Raw genomic sequence first — 21,837 nt, forward strand, 5'->3', positions numbered from 1 at the left:
TTTTTTGGTGACAGCAGTGCATCAGGCTGGTTTGGCCGCAGTGTCTGCAATTCTTAGGGGAGTCTCAACATCTTCATTGGAGATTTTGCATGAAATGTTACTCCTTTTGAAATTCATCCCTGAAAACAGTTATCCACAAGGGTACATACTACCAAAAAGCCATGTCGTGATGAAGGCTGATGGTGAAGTGAGAGATGTTTCTCTCTGGTAAGATAGGGACTGTTGAAGTCTTCACCAGCCAGGGCTCTAGCTGCATGGCCCAAGCTGCAGAAAGCAAAGGTAAGAACTGGGAGAAGGAGGATCTGCCTGCTGTCAGTGAAGATCACATTTGTGACCATCTAAAGAACCTGCAGGTGCACAAGTGCATGGGACCCGATGAGCTCCGTGCACGAGTTCTGTGGCAGATGAAGTTGACAGGCTACTATCCATCATATTTGAAAGGTCATGGCAGCCTGGTGAAGTTCCCACTGTATGGAAAAGAAGAAACATAACCCCCATTTTCAAGAAAGATAAAAAAGATCCAGAAAACTGACAGCCAGTCAGTCTTACCAGTGTGCCTGACAGGACTATGAAGCCTGAAGGCCTCCTGAAGGCTTCCTGAAGGCCCTACTGAAGAACATGGAAAATAAGGAGATGGTGACTGGTGGTAACCGCCATGGCTTCACCAAGGGCAAGTCATGCCTGGCAAGCTTGGTGGCCAAGTTACAGCATCAGTGGATAAAGGAAGAGCGGGTGGTTTAATCTACTTGGACTTATGCAAAGGTTTGGGCACAGTCCCGCATGACATCTGGTTGCTACATAGGAGAAAAATTGTTTTTGATGGAGAAACTACTTGCTGGATAACAAATTAGATGGATGGTAACAGTGAATGATCTGTGGTCAACGACTCCATGTCCAGTGGAGACCAGTGATGTGTGGCATTCCTCAGGGACTTTTTTCTGGGACCGGTGCTATTTAAGTGTTTGTGGGTGACATGGATGGTTGGACTGAGTGCACCCTCAGCAGGTTTGCAGTTGATGCAAGCTGAGTGGTGCCGTTGACATGCTAGAGGTAAGAGATGCCATCCAGAGGGACACGCTCAGTCTTGAGAGGCAGTCCTGTGCCAACCTCATGAAGTTCAACCAAGACACGTGCAGCATTGTGCACCTGGGTCAGGGCAATCCCTAGCTCAAATGCAGGCTGGTCAGAGAATGGCTTGAGAGCAGCCCTGAGGAGAAGGACTTCAAGGTGTTGGTTGATGAAAGACTCTACATGGGCAGCAGTGTGCTTTTGTGGTCCAGAAGGCAGAAGTTATCTAGGGTTGCCTCAAGAGAAGCACGACAAACCGTTCAATGGAAGTGATTCTTCCCCTCTACTCTGTCCTCTTGAGACCCCACCTGAGTACTGCATGCAGTTTTGAGGCCTACCATGTAAGAAGGACATGGATCTGTTGGAGTAGGTTCAGAGGAGCACCACAAGGATGATGAAAGGGCTGGAGCATCTCCCCTGTGTGGACAGGCTGAGAGTGCTGGGGCTCTACAGCCTGGAGAAGAAAGGACTCTGGGGGTACCTTATAGTGGACTTCCAGTACATGAAGAGGCACACGGGAAAGTTGGGGAGGGATTTTTAAAAGGACATGTACTGACAGGATGAGGGAAAATGGCTTTGAAGTCATAGAGAGTAGGTTTAGACTAGGTATGAAGAAGAAAATCTTTACTGTAGGGGTGGTGAGAAACTGGAAGAAGTTACCAGGAGGTGTGGATGACCCCACCCTGAAAGCGTCCTAGGCCAGACTGGATGGGGCTGTGAGCAATCTGGTCTGGTGGGTTGTGGCCCTACTTCAGCAGAGGAGTTGGATTCAGAGGATCTTGAAGGTCCCTTCCAACCCAAACCATTCTAGGATTCTCGGAAAATTGGGTAAAGGCATGTGGTAAGATCTTTGAGTTGGATATATGGTTGCAACTCCAGATGTTCCCTTTGAAAGTTATTTGCTAATGTATGTATATGAACAGAAAATGAAGATGTAGGCATAAATTCATGATTTTTATTTCAATCTTGAATCCTATTTCCAAATTCCATTTTCAGAAGTGAAAGCATAATTGCGTACTCTTTGTTGCTCAGAGCTGTGTGTTACGCAAGAGCAGTAAAATGCATGCAGTTTCTTCCTCTCTTTTTCCATATTCCTGTTTGCTCCGTTTTCCTACTGACACATCTATTCATTTACATGTACTGCCACCCCACAGAGGATAAGGGAAGGTTGGGAAGACCTTTGTGCCTGGCAAGATCATGGGGCGGAACATCATGAAGGCCGTACTGAGGCTCCTGGAAAATAAGGAGGAGGTGATTGGTGGTAACCGACATGGCTTCACCAAGGGCAAGTCCTGCGTGACAAACTTGGTGGGTTTTTTTGATGAAGTTACAGCATCAGTGGATGAATGAAGAGCAACTGAAGTCATCTACCTGGACTTGTGAAAGGTTTGATATGGTTTCCCATGACATCTGGTCACCAAATTGGAGAAAAATTGCTGTGATGGACAGACCACCCTGTGCTTATGGAATTGGCTGGATGGTCACGCTCAGAGTGTTGTAGTCAATACCCTGGTGTCTGGGTGAAGACCGTGGATGTGTGTCTTTCCTCAGGGATCAGTGCTGAGATTGGTATTATTTAACATCTTTGTAGGTGTCATGGAGCATGGAATTGAGTGCACCCTCAGCAAGTTTGCAGATGACACCGAGCTGAGTGGAGCAATTGACATGCTAGAGGGAAGGGATGCCATCCAGAGGAACCTGGTCAGGCTTAAGAAGTGGTCCCACGCCAACCTCATGAAGTTCAACCAAGGCAAGTGTGAGGTCCTGCGTTGGGTTCCAGGCAATCCCTAGAACACGTCCAGGTTGGGAGAGAGTGGCTTGAAAGCAACCCTGTGGAGAAAGATTTGGGGGTGTCAGTTGGTGAAAGACTCTACATGGGCAGCAGTGTGCCAGAAGGTCAAAGTTATCCTGGGTTTCATCAAGAGAAGCATGACCAGCACGCTGAGAGAGGTGATTCTGCCCTTCTATTCTGTCCTTGTGAGACCCCACCTGGAGCACTGTGTCCAGTTCTGGTGCCTGCAACACAAAAAGGACGTGGAGCTGTTGGAGCAGGTGCAGAGGAGGCCATGAAGATGCTCAGAGGGCTGGAGCACGTCTGCCAAGAAGACAGGCTGACAGAGCTGGGGCTTTTCAGCCTAGAGAAGAGAAACCCTCCAGAGGGACCTTATAGCAGCCTTCCAGTACCACAGAGGAGGCCCACAGGAAAGCTGGGGAGAGACTTTCATATGGGCATGTAATGATTTTATGGTGGGAAGTGTCTTTGGAATGGAAGAGGATAGATTTCGGCTAGGTATTAGGAAGAAATTCTTTCCTGTGAGGGTGGTGAGACACGGAACAGGCTGCCCAGAGAGGTTGTGGGTGTTCCCACCCTGGAAGCATTCAAGGCCAGGCTGGATGGGGCTGTGTGCAACCCGGTCTGGTGGGAGGTACCCCTGCCTTTAGAAGGAGGGTTGAAACTAGATGATCTTAAAGGTCTCTTCCAACTGAAGCCATGTGAGTATTCTCTGGAAGTCTGGTAAAGAGACGTGGTCAGATTTTTGAGTTGGATATCTGGTTGCAACTCCAGATGTTCACTTTGAGAATTTGCTGCTCCTCAATTTATAGCAACTGAAAATGGAACACGAGGCGCAAATTCAATATTTTTTATTGCAATCTCCAGGTCTATTTTCAAACTCCTTTCTCAAAATGAAAGCACAGATGCGTAATCATCAGTGTCCAAAGGCTTGTGTTTGGCAAAGACATGAAAATGCATGCAGTCATTTTCTCTCAATTTCCATATTCCTGTTTGTTCTGTGTATTCCTACTGACACATCTATTCATTTACACGTAGTGCCACCCCACAGGGGATAAGGGAAGGTTGGAAAGGAGACGATTTGGCAGACACTATCCAGAGTACTCAAATATTGTGTTATGTTGCAAATATAAACTGAATTATTGTGATCCAGGATGACACTGTCCGTTGAACTGATATGAAAAGCAACCTGGAGTGCCATTCCTGTAATAAAATGGATGGCACAGTTCTGACAAACTTTGCAGAGATGGATTTATTTTCGGGAATGATCTGCAGAAGATGCAGAGTTATCCAGTGACATGGAGGCCATTTCTGCTAATTCTGTGTCTTCAACAGAAGAAATATTGAGAGCATTTTCTCATGCCCCTGTCCGTGCCTTTGTGCTTCACAGAGCGGTTGTGGTTGAGTTTGGGGCTCATTGTAGAGGGTGCGCGGATTTGGGTGGGTCGGTCAGGCGGCTCTCGGGGCGTGCGAGGAGGCGGGGAGGCGCCGGGTGCTGCAGCTTGGGTGCGTTGCCCGAAGCGTCGCCTCGGCAGGAGCGTGGGTGCTCACAGAGGGCGCTGCCCGTGGCGGCGGCGGCGGGTATGCACGGGGGACAGCGGGGCGTGTCTGAGCGTGTGTCCCGGTGCGTGTGGCGGCGAGAGGCCGCGGGCAGGAGCGCGTCCCGTCCCCGGAGCAGTCCCGCCGCGGGCCGCAGGGTGGTGCTCCTGGCCAAGGCGGCGCCGAGCGGCTGCGGGCGGGGAGAGGCCGAGCCCAGCGCAGCGCAGCGCAGCGCAGCGCAGGCGGGAGGAGGCGGCGGAGAGCGGCGGCAGAGAGCGGCGGCGGAGAGCTGTTGTCCGTGCTCTGAGCTCGGAGTGAGCCGCCGGCGGGCCGGGGCGGCCGCGCTCCGGTCTCCGTCCGCACCCGGCGAGAGGCAGCGAGGGAGGCAGCGAGGGAGGCCGCTTGCCGGGCGGCCGGAGGCTATCCGCCGCCCCGCCATGGCGGCTGCAAGGCAAGTGCTGTGTCTGTGGGCTTTGCTGGGCGTGCCGCGCGTTCGCTGCGAGCCCATCCGCTACTCCGTGGCCGAGGAGGGCGAGAGCGGCTCGGTGGTGGCCGACGTGGCGGAGGACGCGGGGCTGGCCCCGGCGCAGCTCTCGGCTCGCCGGGCGCGCATCGCCTCGCCGGCCGGCCGGCAGCACTTTCGCTTGGAGCGCGGCAGCGGCCGCCTCGTTGTCGCCGAGCGGCTCGATCGGGAGGAGATGTGCGGACGCTCCCGCACCTGCACGCTCGCCTTCGAGCTGCTGCTCGCCGACCCGCTGCAGTTCTTTCCGATCGAGGTGTCCGTGGAGGACATCAATGACCACTCGCCGGTCTTCCCGGACGAACGAGTGACCTTTAAGATCCTGGAAACTAGCGACCCGGGCTCGCATTTCCCTGTGGGGGCGGCTCAGGACCTGGACATTGGCAGCAATGACATCCAGGCGTACAGCATCTTTCCTGAGAACGAGTTCTTCAGTGTCTTCACTCAAAGGAGGCATGAGGGCAATATGAATGTTGAACTGGTTTTGCAACAGCCTCTGGACAGAGAGGAACAGTCAGAGTTGGATTTCACTCTCGTTGCCACCGATGGGGGCTCTCCGCCCAGGAGCGGGACCACCCAAATCCACATCATAGTTATGGATGTAAATGACAATGCTCCCATTTTCACAGAGGACACATATACTGGGCGAGTTGTGGAAAATGCACCAGGAGGATCATTAGTTCTCCGTGTGATGGCCATGGATGCCGATGTGGGAATTAATGGTGACGTTTCATATCAAATCATCCAATCTGTGGGCCAGAGCCATTCAGCATTTGCAATCAACTCCACAAATGGAGAAATTCGAGTAAGAGAACCTCTGGATTTTGAGGCTTCACAGAAACATGAGCTGAGTGTGCGGGCTACAGATGGTGGAGGACTGTCGACACTCTGTCATGTATTGATTGAGGTGCTGGATGTGAATGACAATGCACCAGAGATCGTGGTCAGTTCCTTCAGTAGCCCAATCCCAGAGAATGTAGAACCTGGAACAGTGGTCGCACTCTTTGCTGTCAGGGATCAGGATTCCGGCGTCAATGGGGAGATTACATGTGCCCTTGAAGAACAGCTCTCCTTCGCCCTCAGGCCAGCCTTCAAGAACTACTACGAGCTGGTGACCGTGAGCACACTGGACCGGGAGGAGAGAGCACAGCACATGGTGGTCGTCACGGCAGCAGATGCAGGCTCTCCTCCTCTCACCAGCACCCACACCTTCAGCGTGGACATCTCCGATGTCAACGACAACGCACCCGTCTTCAACCAGACGTCGTACACCATGTACGTGCATGAGAACAATGCACCTGCACTGCTCGTCGGGGCCGTGAAGGCGACGGATGCGGACGCGGGGCCCAACGCCAAGGTGAGCTATTCCGTGGTGCCAGCCCGTGGCCCGGAAGAAGAGCCCTGCTCGTGTGTGTCCGTGAACTCGGAGAGCGGAGGCGTGTTTGTGCTGCGGCCGCTGGACTACGAGCAGCTGAGGCAGCTGGAGGTGGTGGTGAGCGCTGCAGACGCGGGGTCCCCTCCCCTCAGCAGCAGCGTCAGCGTCCGCCTGCTGGTGGTGGACGAGAACGACAACGCGCCGCTGGTGCTGCACCCCAGCGCGCAGGACAGCAGCCCTCCTTCCAGCGAGCTGGTGCCCGCCGGGGCCGAGGCGGGGGACCTGGTGAGCAAAGTGGTGGCCGTGGACGCCGACTCGGGTCAGAACTCGTGGCTTTCCTACCAGCTGCTGAGGGCCACGGAGCCGGGGCTGTTTGCTGTGGGTGCCCAAAGCGGGGAGGTGCGGCTGAGGAGGCCGCCGACCGAGAGGGACGCTGCGAAGCAGAAGCTCGTCGTGCTGGTGCGGGACAACGGGCGGCCGCCGCTGTCGGCCACGGCAGCGCTCAGCGTGCTCCTCGTCCCCGGCTCCTGGGACGCTCAGCTGCCGCAGCAGAGCCCTGCTGCAGGCGAGGACGACGGCTCCCTCACCACCTCTTTGATCATCGCCTTGGTCTTTGTCTCTCTCCTCTTCTTGCTGTCGGCGGCCGCCTTTGTCGCCTGCAAGGTGTGCAAGAGGAAGGAGCTGAGTAGCGGGCCCGTGCTTTACGGCGCCAGCAGCGTGCAGAGCTACGTGGCTGACGGGGCCGCTGCCGGGACCCTGCCCCACGCCTATTGCTACGAGGTCAGCCTCACCACGGGCTCGGGCAACAGCGAGTTCAAGTTCCTGAAGCCCGTCCTCCCCAGCCTGCCAGCGCAGCACTGCAGCACGGGGGTGGGTGGCGCCCATGCTGAGGAGTTCCCTCCCGTGCCTGTCACTATGGGGGATGCTGATTTCGAGAGCCCCGGGATGCAGTCTGTGGCACAATTGAATGGGTTTTAATTCGCACAGGGTCTCCAGTTCGGGTAGATTCGTGGCTTGTTTAATTGGCATTTGGGTTTGATGGTTAATTGCATGTCCCCTTGTTTAGATCTGCATTTGTCATTTGCATCCCATAGCACAAGGTTGCTGTGCGTTCCCTCTGCTCCCCTGAAAGTACAGCAGCAACGTGATTCAAGTTTCATGCATGTCAATTAATGGTATTTTTATGATCTGTTATGTCTGTTTTTGGAATGCTTCCGCATTGGATTTCTCTCCATGGTGCCCCGCTCATTTCTTCCCCATTTGCTGGGTGATCGTTTGGGCCATGCTTATTCCTGAGGGGGATGCAGAACTGCACAGCTGCGGGGCTAAGTCTGGAGGGCAGTTTTCTGGGAGTTCCCTTAGGTAGCCCGGAGTCTGCACAGCCGGTGTCTTTGTGGCTTGAGAAAGGAAGGTCTCTGTGCAGTGGCATTCATCTCCAGAGGGATGTTGCATTTGCAATTGGCATTGTGCATTCCCAGACGGCTGAGTGAGAAGGACGGTTTCCCTCCATGTTCTCTGAAAGAAGCTGACAAACAGAAATTTGCATTATGTTTCAGGAGTGCTGTGGTTTGCTGTGTGTGGAGCCCTGCGTTTTCATGTGCTACTGGCACTGCATTCTTCCTTTGCTGAGTTGTGCTTCTTATGGTGTTTGCTGTGCGTTTTCCCTCCTGCTCATTATGTCTCTCCATACAGCTGTGCTCTGATCCACCCACTCTGATGCATTCTCTTGCAGCTGAGCGGGGAAATTGGGTCTTTGCTGAGTCCAGCAACCAGCACTACAGCTGCTCGCATGGTGTTGTGACACACCATAACTCATGGGTGTCCAACTTTGTGGCTTGCCTGGCCTGCATTGTGTTAGTTGGAATTGTCTTGGTTTGCATGTAGGTACATTGCTTGGAAAGTAATGCCTCCTCTTTATTTCCATGGAAACTGGAACTGCCACAAGGAACAAAATAGTACTGTTGGACAGAGCAGATTCCCAGTTACAAAATGCTGTTTTTTCAACATAGTCACTATCATAGCTATGCGTATGCACTGGCAGTGATCCTGAGCCTGGACGTTGCTGTCATGATCATCTGCACCAGTGAAGCTGACCGTCTGTTGCTACTGCTGAAACACACCACTCACCACCTCAGGGTGCTCACCTCCACTGCCTGATCTCCATAATCATTCTGCAAGTGTTGACGAATGTCCGTGATTGAACTTTTTCTGCATGGAGTTTTTCATTGACAATCAGAGCTTGTTAAAGTCTTCCATGACAGATCTTATCTTGTCAGTCTGCCCCTCTGCAGCGATCTTATGAATGGTAAGAAAAGGTAATGGGATATTGGTGGGATGGTTCAACCTCTTCTGTCATTCCACCAAAGTACACCTTGCATATCGTGGGACACCGCAATAAAACGGGAGGCATTACTTTCCAAGCTGCCCTCATTGAGTATACAGCATCATTATTATGAAAGTACAAAAACATTTGCGTTTTAAAAACATTTCTTAAAACTTTTATAAAAGCGGAACAGAAACATGAAAGGAGTGTGACATTTTCCTGGTGAGAACAATGCATCAGGCTGGTTTGGTGGTACCAGATGCAATTCTTACTGACGACTCAGTGTCCTCTTCAGAGTTTTCTGATGAAAAGTTTCTCCACCTGTACTTCATCCTTGATAACAGATATTCACAAATGTACATACAACAAAGAAACAAAGACATGAGTAAAGGTTGATGGTGAAGTGAGAGATATTTCTCTCTGGTAAGATAGGGACTGTTGAAGTCTTCACCAGCCAGGGCTCTAGCTGCATGGCCCAAGCTGCAGAAAGCAAGGTAAGAACTGGGAGAAGGAGGATCTGTCTGCTGTCAGTGAAGATCACATTTGTGACCATCTAAAGAACCTGCAGGTGCACAAGTGCACGGGACCCGATGAGCTCCGTCCCCAAGTTCTGCGGCAAATGAAGTTGCCAATCTGCTATCCATCATATTTGAAAGGTCATGGCAGCCTGGTGAAGTTCCCACTGATTGGAAAAGGGGAAACATAACCCCCATTTTCAAGAAAGGAAAAAAAGATCCAGAAAACTGACAGCCAGTCAGTCTTACCAGTGTGCCTGACAGGACCATGAAGCCTGAAGGCCTCCTGAAGGCTTCCTGAAGGCCCTACTGAAGTGCATGGAAAATAAGGAGGAGGTGACTGATGGTAACCGCCATGGCTTCACCAAGGGCAAGTCATGCCTGGCAAGCTCGGTGGCCTAGTTACAGCATCAGTGGATAAAGGAAGAGCAGGTGGTTTAATCTACTTGGACTTATGCAAAGGATTGGGCACAGTCCCGCATGACATCTGGTTGCTACATAGGAGAAAAATTGTTTTTGATGGAGAAACTACTTGCTGGATAACAAATTAGATGGATGGTAACAGTGAACGATCTGTGGTCAACGACTCCATGTCCAGTGGAGACCAGTGATGTATGGCATTCCTCAGGGACTGATTCTGGGACCGGTGCTATTTAAGTGTTTGTGGGTGACATGGATGTCTGGATTGAGTGCACCCTCAGCAAGTTTGCGGGTGATGCAAGCTGAGTGGAGCCGTTGACATGCTAGAGGTAAGAGATGCCATCCAGAGGGACGCGGTCAGGCTTGAGAGGTGGGCCCATGCCAACCTCATGAAGTTCAACCAAGACACGTGCAGCATTGTGCACCTGGGTCAGGGCAATCCCTAGCTCAAATGCAGGCTGGTCAGAGAATGGCTTGAGAGCAGCCCTGAGGAGAAGGACTTCAAGGTGTTGGTTGATGAAAGACTCTACATGGGCAGCAGTGTGCTTTTGTGGTCCAGAAGGCAGAAGTTATCTAGGGTTGCCTCAAGAGAAGCACGACAAACCGTTCAATGGAGGTGATTCTTCCCCTCTACTCTGTCCTCATGAGACCCCACCTGGAGTACTGCATGCAGTTTTGAGGCCTACCATGTAAGAAGGACATGGATCTGTTGGAGTAGGTTCAGAGGAGCACCACAAGGATGATGAGAGGGCTGGAGCATCTCCCCTGTGTGAACAGGCTGAGAGTGCTGGGGCTCTACAGCCTGGAGAAGAAAAGACTCTGGGGGTACCTTATAGTGGACTTCCAGTAAATGAAGAGGCACACGGGAAAGTTGGGGAGGGATTTTTAGAAGGACATGTACTGACAGGATGAGGGAAAATGGCTTTGAAGTCATAGAGAGTAGGTTTAGACTAGGTATGAAGAAGAAAATCTTTACTGTAGGGGTGGTGAGAAACTGGAAGAAGTTACCAGGAGGTGTGGATGCCCCCACCCTGAAAGCGTCCTAGGCCAGACGGGATGGGGCTGTGAGCAATCTGGTCTGGTGGGTTGTGGCCCTACTTCAGCAGAAGAGTTGGATTCAGAGGATCTTGTAGGTCCCTTCCAACCCAAACCATTGTAGGATTCTAGGAAAGTTGGGTAAAGGCATGTGGTAAGATCTTTGAGTTGGATATATGGTTGCAACTCCAGATGTTCCCTTTGAAAGTTATTTGCTAATGTATGTATATGAACAGAAAATGAAGATGTAGGCATAAATTCATGATTTTTATTTCAATCTTGAATCCTATTTCCACATTCCATTATCATAAGTGAAAGCATAATTGCGTACTCTTTGTTGCTCAGAGCTGTGTGTTACGCAAGAGCAGTAAAATGCATGCAGTTTCTCCCTCTCTTTTTCCGTATTCCTGTTTGCTCTGTTTTCCTACTGACACATCTATTCATTTACATGTACTGCTACCCCACAGAGGATAAGGGAAGGTTGGAAAGGAGACGATTTGGCAGACACTATCCAGAGTACTCAAATATTGTGTTATGTTGCAAATATAAACTGAATTATTGTGATCCAGGATGACACTGTCCGTTGAACTGATATGAAAGGAAACTCACAGTGCCACTCCTGTAATAAAATGTCTGGTGCTGTTCTGACAAACTGTGTAGAGATGGATTTATTTTCGGGAATGATCTGCAAAAGATGCAGAGCTATTCAGTGACATGGAGGCCATTTCTGTTCACCAGAAGAAACATTGAGAGCATTTTCTCATGCCCCTGTCCGTGCCTTTGTGCTTCATAGAGCGGTTGTGGTTGAGTTTGGGGCTCATTGTAGAGGGTGCGCGGATCTGGGTGGGTCGGTCAGGCGGCTCTTGGGGCGTGCGAGGAGGTGAGGAGGCGCCGGGCGCTGCAGCTTGGGTGCGTTGCCCGAAGCGCCGCCTCGGCAGGAGTGTGGGTGCTCACACTGCTCACTGCAGCACGGGGGTTGGTGGTGACGATGCTGAGGATCTCCCTCCGGTCCCTATCACCACGGTGGATGAAACTCTGGACCATGTAGGCACCCAATTTGTGTGATAGCTCTCTGGGTTGCCCTTTAATTTGCATTGTCTGACAACCAGAGGTTTTGTGACTTATGTTATATTGGGATCTTTGCTGTGATACTTCACTTTATTTTCTTCTTTGTGAATCTGCATTTTCTCTTAGAATCATGTATGTGAGCACAGTGCTCTTTGAGAGCAAAGCTTCTCTACTCTCCTCTTCAGTATAAAAACAGTTAATTATATCAAATAGTTTTTCATTCCTGTAGGGAATTGTATTTTCCGTTTCTTTTCTGACCTTTTTTTCATATGCTTCTAAAATGTGTTTATTTTCTTTTTGTCTCACTGATATCTTGTCCCGTTTTCTGTTGTATGAAGCTACAGACCTCACTCTTTCTTATTGTAGAATCGTAGAACCATAGAGTTGCCTGGATTGAAAAGGACCACAATGGTCATTTAGTTTCAACCTCCCTGCTATGTGGAGTGTCACCCACCACTAGACCACACTGCCCAGAGCTAAATCCAGCCTGGTCTTGAATGCCTCCAGTGACGGGGCATCCAGAACCTCCTTGGGCAACCTGTTCCAGTGTGTCACCACCCTCTGTGTGAAAAACTACTTCCTAATATCTAACCTTAACCTCCCCTGTTTCAGTTTAAAACAATTCCTCCTTGTCCTATCACTATTTACCCTCGTAAACAGCTGCTCCCCTTCCTGTTTATATGCTCCCTTCAAGTATTTGAAGGCCACAATGAGGTCTCCTAGGAGCCTTCTCTTCTCTGAGCTATACAATCCCAGTTCTTACTCAGTTCTGGAACAAAACCATGAGACTGGGCACGCAAATCCTCTTCAGTCCTCTTGACAATGCTGCATAGCCTACCTGTCATGTCAGCTGGGCAATGAAGCTGTGAGGTCTGTGTAACATTGCAGTATAAATATTACTGCCTTTCTTTGCTGGATTACAGATTTCCTTTTCTCTGAGATTTGTATTTTGCCTCCTGGTCAATGCCTTCCCATGTAACAATTGTGTTACATGAATTTCACTAGTGTTTGTCAAGAAGTTGCTCTCATCCACACATTATGATATATGCTCTTGCATCTCATCTATCAAAATGGGTCATTTCTCTGAATCCAACTGTTCTCTAGGAGAGAGTTAAAAACTGCACAAAAAGAGTCTATAAAATGTGGATGATGTGTCTCCTTGGGGTTGCCTCATAATATAGCAGCACTGATAATGACTGATAATGTTAGCATAAGCTGTACTTAGCTGTGAAAATATGTACATTGTGTTTGGATGCATTCTAGGACAAGCCCACGAATTGCCTCAGAGGATATGGAAGTCACTACTGAGATAAGCATATGAAACCAAGGACCTTCCTCTTCAGTCTTCATTCCTATTTGCTGAGGCTTCTCTATATGACAATTTATTATAATATGATTTTCCAGATTTTTCTTATAACTCTAGCATTCTCTCACTTTTTCCCCCTTTTCTTTTTCTTTTACGAACTCAGTTTTAACTGTCTTACCTATTCCCTTTAAGAAGTACTGTCACCCCACATACATTAATCAATTATTGGGGTGAAATGTGGTATGGCACTAAATATTTGCAAACTCTCATGTCATGTTGAGCTGCAGTTATAAACTGTGTATTTGTAAATCAAGATGACCTTGTCTGTAATACTGAAATAAAGGAACACCTGAGTGCCATTACTTCAATAAAGTTGTTGTTGTGGATAAAGACTCTCCTGTGCTATTCTATTAGGTATATGGAAAGTACCATTCCAGCTGGATGCATATGAATGTATGAGTCCCGATAGAATTCATGCCAGGGTACTAGAAGAGCTGGCTGATGTCATCACAAAACTCTATTTTTTACATATCTTGTGAATCAGGAGAGGTTCCAGTTGACTGCATGTTGGCAGTCATCACCACTGTTTGCAAAGAGGATAAAATTGAAGACATCAATAATTGTAGGCCTGCCAGTCTCACTTTGGTACCTAGCAAAATTATGGAGGAGATTTTTCTGGGAGTTACTGAAAAGCACTTGAAAGTTTGTGCAGTCATTGGTCACAGCCAACATAGGTTCATGAAGGGAAAGTCCTATTTAGTGTGCTTAATCTCCTATGAAAAGGTTTCCCACCTAGCTAATGTAATCTTTTGGGATTTCAGCAAAGCTTTCAAGACTGTTTCTTATTGTATCCTTCCATACAGTTTTTCCAGCATATGGCTAGACAAAAACATAATATGATAGGTGAGCAATTGGTTCACAGTCAGACTCAAAGTGTTGTGGTAAATGGACTTCCATCAAGCTGATGACCAGGGTTCCACAGGGCTCCATTTTAGGCTCAGTTCTCTTTCATATTTTCATCAGTGACCTGGACAGGGGCCTTGACTGTATACTAAGTAAGATTGGGGTGATACTGAATTGGGAAGAGATGTTATTTCTTTCAAGAATAGAGAGATCTTGCAGAGAGATCTTGACAATTTGGAGGGTTGGGCAATCACCAATCACATGCAGTTTAACAAGAGCAAGTGTTTGATTCTGCACATGGGACAGAGCAGTCATGGATATATGTTCAGAATCAGAGATGACAGGTTGGAGAGCAGCCCTGAAGAAAGGGAGCTTGGATTCTGGCTGGCAACAAGTTGAATCTGAGTCATAATATACTACGACAGTCAAAAGGGCCATCCATACCCCGGGGTGGATCAGACCCAGCACTGCCAACCACATGAGGGAAGCAATTGTCCTGCTCTGCTCTGCCTGATGTGGTCTCACCTCAAGCACTGTGTGCAGTTCCAGGCAATACAATTTAAGGACATAAAACTACTAGAGATAATCCAAAGGAGGATTACGAAGATGGACAAGTTGGACATATGAGGAGCAGCTGACATCCCATGAGCAAGAAATGGGCATGGCTGGTTCTGCTGGTCGAACTGATGGAAAAGAAGGAAATGTACAAGCAGCAGAAGCAGGGATGTGTGGCTTAGGAATAATATAGAGATGCCATACAGATATGCAGAGATGGGACCAGGAAAGCCAAGGAATAGGTATACCTAAACTTGGCAAGAGATGTGAAAGACAATGAGATTCTGTACATATATCAATCAGAAGAGAAAGGTCAAAAGAAGTGTACCCTCTCTGATAAATGAGAAGATTTTCTTTGGAACATGACTGTAGTTTCATCTTATCTAATAAGGGAGTTCGTGAATTCTCCTTCCCTTCATGGATGGGACATGACAACAAATCTATAGGGTCCAGTGACATGCACCCCAGTGGCTGATGTATTTGCTAAGCCACTCATCATATTTGAAAAGTCACGACTGTCAAGCGAGTTCCTCAGAGACTGGAGAAAGGAAAGCATCACTCCCACTTTTAAAAAGGGTAGAAAAGAATACTTGAGGCACTACGGCATACTGAGACATATTTCTGTGCCTATGAAGATATGCAGATCCTCCTGGAAGCTAGGTTAAAGTACATGTAAGAGAAGGAAGTAATGGAAGACAGCCAGCATGGCTTCACCAAGGCCAGGTCTTGCCTAACCGATCTGGTGGCCTTCTACAGTGAAGTGACAGCATCAGTGGACATAGGAAGAGTAACTGGTATCATCTACCTGGACTTGTGCAAGGCCTTTGACATGTTCCCATCCCACATTCTTATCTCTAAGTTGGAGAGAGAAGAATTAGAAGGGTGGACTATTCAGAGGATAAGGAATCAGTTGGATGGTCACAGCCATAAGATTGTGGTCAGTGGTCTGTGTCCAGGTGGAGGCCAGTGATGAGTGGTGTCCCTGGGCAGGGATTCATCTTGGGACCAGTGCTCTTCAGCACCTTTATCAACTAGCTAGACAATGAGAATGAGTGCACCCCCAGCAAGCCTTCAATTAACACTAAGATGAGCATTGTAACTGGTATGACAGAAAGAAGGGGTACCAACTAAAGGGACCTGGACAAGCTGGAGAAGTGAGCCTATATGAGTTGAATGAAGTTCAACAAATGCAAGTGTAAGGGTCAAGGCAATCCCAGATATGTGTACAGACTGGGAGAAGAATTCCTTGAGAGCAGACCCATGAAGATGCATTTGGGGGTTCTAGTGAATGAAAAGCTTGACACAAGCCAGCAGTGTGTGCTTGAAGCCCAGAAGGCCAACAGTGTCCTGGGCTGTATCAAAAGAGGGATGGCCAGCAGTGTGAGGGAAGTAATTGCCCCCCTTTATTCTGTCCAGATGAGGCCCCATCTGGAATACTGTGTGCAGGTCTGCAGCCCTCAGCATAACAGAGAAGCTATTGGAGTTAGTACAGACAAGGCTACAAAGATGATGAAGGGACTGGAGCACCTCTTCTATGAAGAAAAGTTGAAGCAGCTTGCTTGCTCATCTGGAGAACAGAAGACTCTGAGGAGACTTCATTGCAGTCTGCCAATATTTAAAAGGAGCTTATAAATAGGCAGTAAAGGGACTTCTTACATGGTCTGATAATGATAGGACAAGGAGGGGAAGGCAGTTTTAAGCCAAAAGAAAGGAAGTATAGAATAGATGCCGGGAGGAAATTTTTTTACCCTGAGGGTAGTGAAGCATTAGTGCAAGCCGCCCATAGCTGTGGATACCCCATCCCTTGAGGTATTCAAGTTCAAGCTGGATATGACCCTGAGCAGCCTGATCTAGTGGGTGGAAATCTTGCCCGCAGCAAGGAGACTGGAACTGGATGGGCTTTAAGGTCCCTGCCAATCCAAAGCATTCTATGACTGTGATTCTTCAGTTCTATGATACTGGATGTATGGGAACTGCTGAGTCACAGCCTGAACCACTGATTGAGCACCTGGGGAAAGGACCGGGTCAGTTATGGGAGCACAGGTGAAGGCAATTCAACTGTGTGACTGGAAGGATGGAGCCTGGCTGCACCTGTCTTACACCTCATTCAAGGGCTGACTGCAACTAGGGAAAGATCTCTTTTTGGAGATCCTTCTCTTGTAGTTTTCCCCTGCAAACCTGAAATCTGATACCAGTAAGCAATCTTTTTCCCTTCCCTTATGACATCTTTCTGTCATGCCGACCCTCCCATCATATTTATCTGCCCAATTGCTACACTTAGTTACTGAGATAGTTTGATACTGTCATACTAGCATACCATGAAACTGATGGGAGACCTCATGGTAGCCTACAGTTTACTCACAAAGAGGAATGGAAGGGGAGGCACTGATGTCTTCTGTCTGGTGATAGAAACAGGACTCAAGAGAATGGCATGGAGCTGCGTCAGGGGACAAACAAGTTGGGTATCAGGCAAAGGTTCTTCACCAGAGGGTGGTTGGTCACTGCAACAGGCTCCTCAGGACAGTGGTGATGTCACCAAGCCTGACCCAGTTCAATAAACATTTGGACAGTGCACTCAGAAATACGGCTTGAAATGTTGGCAGTTCTGTGTGGAGCCAGAACTTGAAATTAATGGTCCTTATGAGTCCCTTCCAAATACGGATTCCCTCATTGTGTGAAAAATCTATAGAGGAACCAGGGTTTTCCAAAGGCTAGAAGGCTTTTTCTTATCTGGTTCCTTGATTGGGGTAAAATTGAGCAAGCACATTTGCTCAGGTTGGAGATGTTGTCCACAGTACATAAGGGGAAATAAGGGGAGCAGTGATCCCCAAGCATAAAAGCTGACAGGACAGCTGGGCCTGGAGGGTGGTGATGAGTTGTGCGAAGTCTTGTTGAAGGTGGGTTTGGGTGTACCCCAAGAGTCAATACTTGTTGTAGTTCTGTTTAAAATCCTAATTAAGGGTTGAATGATGGAGTGGAGTGTACCCTTTACAAGCCTGTAGATGACACAACTGGGAGGAGTGGGTACAGCAGAGGGTACCACTGCCATCCAGAGTGACAAGCAGGAGAAACGGGAAGGACGCTCATAGAATTCAACGAGGAGAAATGCAATGCCCTGGATGTAGGGGCAAATGTGCACCAGAACAGCTTGCTGGAAAAAGCAGTAAGAATCTTCCAGTGGACAGTAAGTTGAACATAATTCAGTAGTGTGTCCTTGCCACAAAAAGGTTAACAATGTCCTATGTTGCATTAGAGAAAGCATTGCAAGCAGGTTGAGGGTAGTAACCCTTCCCCTCTGCTCACCCTTATTGAGTCCAGTTCATTACTTCCCCAGTAAAAGAGGGTCATACTGCAGGGGATCCTATCATATAAATAAACACTAGGAAGAATGGTGTAAAGAAGATGGTTCTGTGATGTCCAGTGTCAATACAAGAGGAAATAGTCGCAATCTGGAACAAATGAGGGAATCCTAATATAGCTTAAGTGAAAAAGAGAAATACTCGTAGCTGGGGTCTGCTTGCCATGCTGCATGTGGTCAAAGTCCTGCTGGAAACTACAATTCTCAGGGTTCCCAACATCTCCAGTAAAATGAGGTTATCTACCCTAATTTCTTCCAATCTTTCCCACTCTATTCAGTGGTAGTGTGGATGGCAGCTCACAGTATGAGTGCCTTCCTCACTGGCATCACAATAAGCTTCAGTGCCTGCTGTAAAACAGTTGGTTCTCAATCTTATTAAGCTGAATATCAGGGTGCATGAGGCATCCCAGAAATACGCGTTTTAAGGCAGTTTTTGCCCTCTGAAATTGGCAGCCCTTAGGAGTTTCTGCTTAAGAAGCAATGCAGTGGGCAGAACTTGATAAGGAGAGGTAGAAGGAGAAAGCCAGGTCCCAACACCTCAGCCCTCTCTGCCCAAACGCACTCATTTCACCTGCTGTCCTTTTTATGCATTCGTGTACCGGGGTATGGTAATCCGGCTTCTGAGAGTGCATCTGCAAAAAACATCCATCAGCATTGCAAGCGCCCTGTTCTGTGAGACGTTAGCAGCAGCTGAACAGGAGAAGAAAGGAGGTAAGTGCGAGCTAGGGCCGCTTGGCCGAGGCACAGTCTGCAGTTACAGTGCGCGGCTGCGAGTGTCGCTGTTGGCGAAGGCTGGGCAAAGCAACGGAAGCCAACGACAGAAAAGAGGCTAGCCGGTAAGCGAATCCACAGCTCCAGGTCCGAGGACGCAGGGAGCTCGGAGGCAGAATCCCGGACGTACGGCTCTGGGCGGAGCACGGCGGGGCGGCTGTGGTACCCAGGACTGCTTCGGAAGGAAAGTGGTGAGACAGAGGCTGCACGGAGGTGGGGAAATGGTGGTGAGAGAAGGGCGCTATGGCCGGAGGCAGCGGGCGCTGCTGTGCTGCGTGTTGGTGGCGGCGTGGGAGGCGGCGCGGGGGCAGCTGCGTTACTCGGTGCCCGAGGAGCTGCCCAAGGGCTCGTTCGTGGGCGACGTGGCCAAGGACCTGGCGCTGGAGCTGGCGGCGCTCGGCGCCCGAGTGGTGTCCCCAGGCAGGGCGCAGTATTTTGCTCTGCATGCGAGCAGTGGCCACTTGGTGACAGCCGAGAGGATAGACAGGGAGCAGCTGTGCGACGTTGTACAGCAATGTGTGCTGCGCTGTGAGCTGATCGTGGAGGGCGAGATGAAGGTTTATGCAATCGAAGTGGAAATCACGGACATTAACGACAACGCACCCAGCTTCCGAGAGGCAGAAATAGAACTGAAAATGAGTGAGGTGACGGCCCCGGGGTCGCGATTTCCCCTACCAGAAGCTCATGACCCGGACGTGGGTGTGAATTCCCTGCAGAGCTACGCGCTGAGCGGCGACGAGCACTTCTCGCTGTCCGTGCAGGCGGGAGCCGACGGCGAGAAGCGTCCCGAGCTGGTGCTGGCCAAGGCGCTGGACCGGGAGGAGGCGGCGTTTCACGAGCTGCTGCTGAGGGCGAGCGACGGCGGCGACCCGGCGCGGACGGGCACGGCGCGCATCCGCGTGGCTGTGCTGGACGCCAACGACAACGCGCCCGCGTTCAGCCAGGCGGTGTACACGGTGCGAGTGCCCGAGGACGTGCCCGTGGGCTCCACGCTGCTCACCGTCACCGCCACCGACCCCGACGACGGAACCAACGGAGACGTGAAATATTCTCTGAATAAAATTACTCAGAAAGCTTCAAAGATATTCCATCTTGAGTCGAAAACGGGAGCGATCAGGCTTGTGAGGAACCTGGACTTTGAGGAATGGAATTCTTACGAATTGGAATTACAGGCACGAGATGGCGGTGGCCTTTTCGACACAGCGAAGGTGTCGATCTCGGTGACGGACGTGAACGACAACGCGCCCGAGATTTCGGTGCGGTCGGCGCTGAGCGAGATCTCGGAGGACGCGGCGCCGGGGACGGTGGTGGCGCTGCTGCACGTGCAGGACCGCGACTCGGGCGCCAACGGGGAGGTGCGGTGCAGCCTGGGCGAGGGCGTCCCGTTCCGGCTGGAGCGGGCGCTGGACGACTACTACAGCGTGGTGACGGCGCGGGAGCTGGACCGCGAGCGGGCGTCGGAGTACAACGTGACGGTGCGGGCGGCGGACGGCGGGTCGCCGGCGCTGCGGAGCGGCGCGGTGCTGGCGCTGCGGGTGCTGGACGTGAACGACAACGCGCCGGTGTTCGCGGAGGCGCGCTACAGCGCGCGGCTGCCCGAGAACAACGCCGAGGGCGCGCTGGTGCTGACGGTGCGCGCGTGGGACGCGGACTGGGGGCAGAACGCGCGCGTGCGCTACCGGCTGCGGGAGGGGCGGCTGCGGGGCGCGCCGCTGTCGTCCTACGTGTCGGTGCAGGCGGAGACGGGCGCGCTGTACGCGCTGCGCTCGTTCGACTACGAGGAGGTGCGCGAGGTGGAGCTGTGGGTGCGGGCGGAGGACGGCGGCGCGCCGCCGCTCAGCAGCAACGTGTCGGTGCGGCTGCTGATCGCGGACGAGAACGACAACGCGCCGCAGGTGCTGTACCCGCCGGCGGCGCCGGGGCCGGGTCCGGGGCCGGGATCGGGCTCGGGCGTCGGTGCGTGGGGCTCGGCGTCGGGCGCGTGGAGCTGGGCGGGCGTGGAGCTGGCGCCGCGCTCGGCGGAGCCCGGCGCGCTGGTGGCCAAGGTGGTGGCGGTGGACGCGGACGCGGGGCAGAACGCGTGGCTGTCGTACGAGCTGGCCAAGGCGACGGAGCCGGGGCTGTTCCGCGTGGGGCTGCACAGCGGCGAGGTGCGCACGGCGCGCTCGCCGCTGGCCCGCGACGCGGCCCGGCACAGCCTGGTGGTGGTGGTGAAGGACCGCGGGCGGCCGGCGCTGTCGGCCACGGCCACGCTGACGGTGGTGCTGGCCGAGAGCGTGGCCGAGCTGCTGTCGGAGCTGGGCAGCGCGGCGGCGCCGGCCGAGCCCGCCGGCAGCCTGACGCGCTGGCTGGTGCTGGCCGTGGCGGCCGTGTCCTGCCTCTTCCTCGCCTTCCTGCTGCTGCTGCTGGCGCTGCGCCTGCGCCGCTGGCGCCGCTCGCGGCTGCTGCCGCCGCCTTCGGCCGGCGCCGCCTTGCGCGGCGTCCCGGCCTCGCACTTCGTGGGCATCGACGGCGTCCGCGCCTTCCTGCGCTCCTACTCGCACGACGTGTCGCTCACCGCCGACTCGCGCAAGAGCCAGCTGCGCTGCGCGGGCGGCAGCTGCTGCGACACGCTCCCGGCCCGGCCGCCGTCAGATGTTTCAGATGCTCTCGTCCCGATGGGTGATGACATGGTGGTGAATAGAGACCACAGTTCCACTGAGGTACGTTCTTTATTTTAACCTTCTTTTATGTCTTTGATGGTGTTCTGACCTGTTAATGATCGTTTTCTTTATGTGTTTTATTGCGTTACGCATTTTTGAATTTCATTTTGTATTGACCTTTCTTTAGTATTCAGTTAGTGCGTCTTGATATCAGATATTTTGCACCTTGTTACCTCGTTTCTCCATGTACTAGGGCCGCTGCAAAGTGCTCAGTGCAAGGTCTTGGACATGAGATGTTGGAATGTAGTAAATAGAAAATGCTGCATAATGAATATCTTCTGCATGTTTTAAATGACAGCTTCTGTACCGGCTGCTCTGAGCAATCATTTTGTCTTTGTCTAAGACACACTTTGTCCAGGGCCTGAAATACAGATGTCCGTGTCTGCTATCTTTTATTTCCCAAAACTCTCTGAATTCAAAATAGTTCTTCATTGAGAATGATTATTTATTTGTTATTATGATGTGTGCCTAAGTGCAGCTTGGAGGGATTTAATTTATCTACCACCAGATGACTGGTCAGAGGTAGTAGTAAAACGTATTTTTTCCATCAATAAGAAGGGGAGGATCTCTTCATCATGGTATCTAGA

The 21,837-nt window shown here is 51.0% G+C and overlaps 2 protein-coding genes and 1 long non-coding RNA gene across 3 annotated transcripts in view; all 3 read left to right on the forward strand.

The window, feature by feature from the left end:
* Positions 1-3,110, forward strand: part of LOC124417191 — a 39,089-nt gene extending 35,979 nt beyond the window's left edge. The window contains exon 3 of the long non-coding RNA XR_006931454.1: positions 354-3,110. This is a non-coding gene — a long non-coding RNA (uncharacterized LOC124417191). The remainder of the gene's footprint in view (positions 1-353) is intronic.
* A 1,713-nt stretch (positions 3,111-4,823) lies between these two features.
* LOC121106718 (protocadherin beta-15-like) lies at positions 4,824-13,351 on the forward strand. The gene has a single exon (XM_040647066.2). It carries the CDS (start codon positions 4,837-4,839, stop codon positions 7,270-7,272), a length of 2,436 nt encoding a protein of 811 aa, XP_040503000.1. The 5' UTR covers positions 4,824-4,836; the 3' UTR covers positions 7,273-13,351.
* Positions 13,352-18,769: 5,418 nt separating this feature from the next.
* On the forward strand, positions 18,770-21,569 carry LOC107054481 (protocadherin gamma-A2-like). The gene is made up of 2 exons (XM_046900428.1): positions 18,770-21,250; positions 21,549-21,569. The coding sequence occupies exons 1-2, from the start codon at positions 18,770-18,772 to the stop codon at positions 21,567-21,569; spliced, it is 2,502 nt and encodes an 833-aa protein (XP_046756384.1).
* The last annotated feature ends 268 nt before the right edge of the window (positions 21,570-21,837 follow it).

Source organism: Gallus gallus, chromosome 13 (assembly GCF_016699485.2).
Source record: "Gallus gallus isolate bGalGal1 chromosome 13, bGalGal1.mat.broiler.GRCg7b, whole genome shotgun sequence".
In the NCBI taxonomy this organism is placed as follows: Eukaryota; Metazoa; Chordata; class Aves; order Galliformes; family Phasianidae; genus Gallus; species Gallus gallus.

What these genes read in the sequence shown, in the direction of transcription:
- LOC107054481 (XM_046900428.1), top strand. Translation starts at nt 18,770, where the DNA reads ATGGTGGTGAGAGAAGGGCGCTATGGCCGGAGGCAGCGGGCGCTGCTG. An exon ending in GAGACCACAGTTCCACTGAG is followed by an intron (nt 21,251 to 21,548) that starts GTACGTTCTTTA and finishes TTTAAATGACAG; the next exon opens with CTTCTGTACCGGCTGCTCTG.
- LOC121106718 (XM_040647066.2), top strand. Translation starts at nt 4,837, where the DNA reads ATGGCGGCTGCAAGGCAAGTGCTGTGTCTGTGGGCTTTGCTGGGCGTG.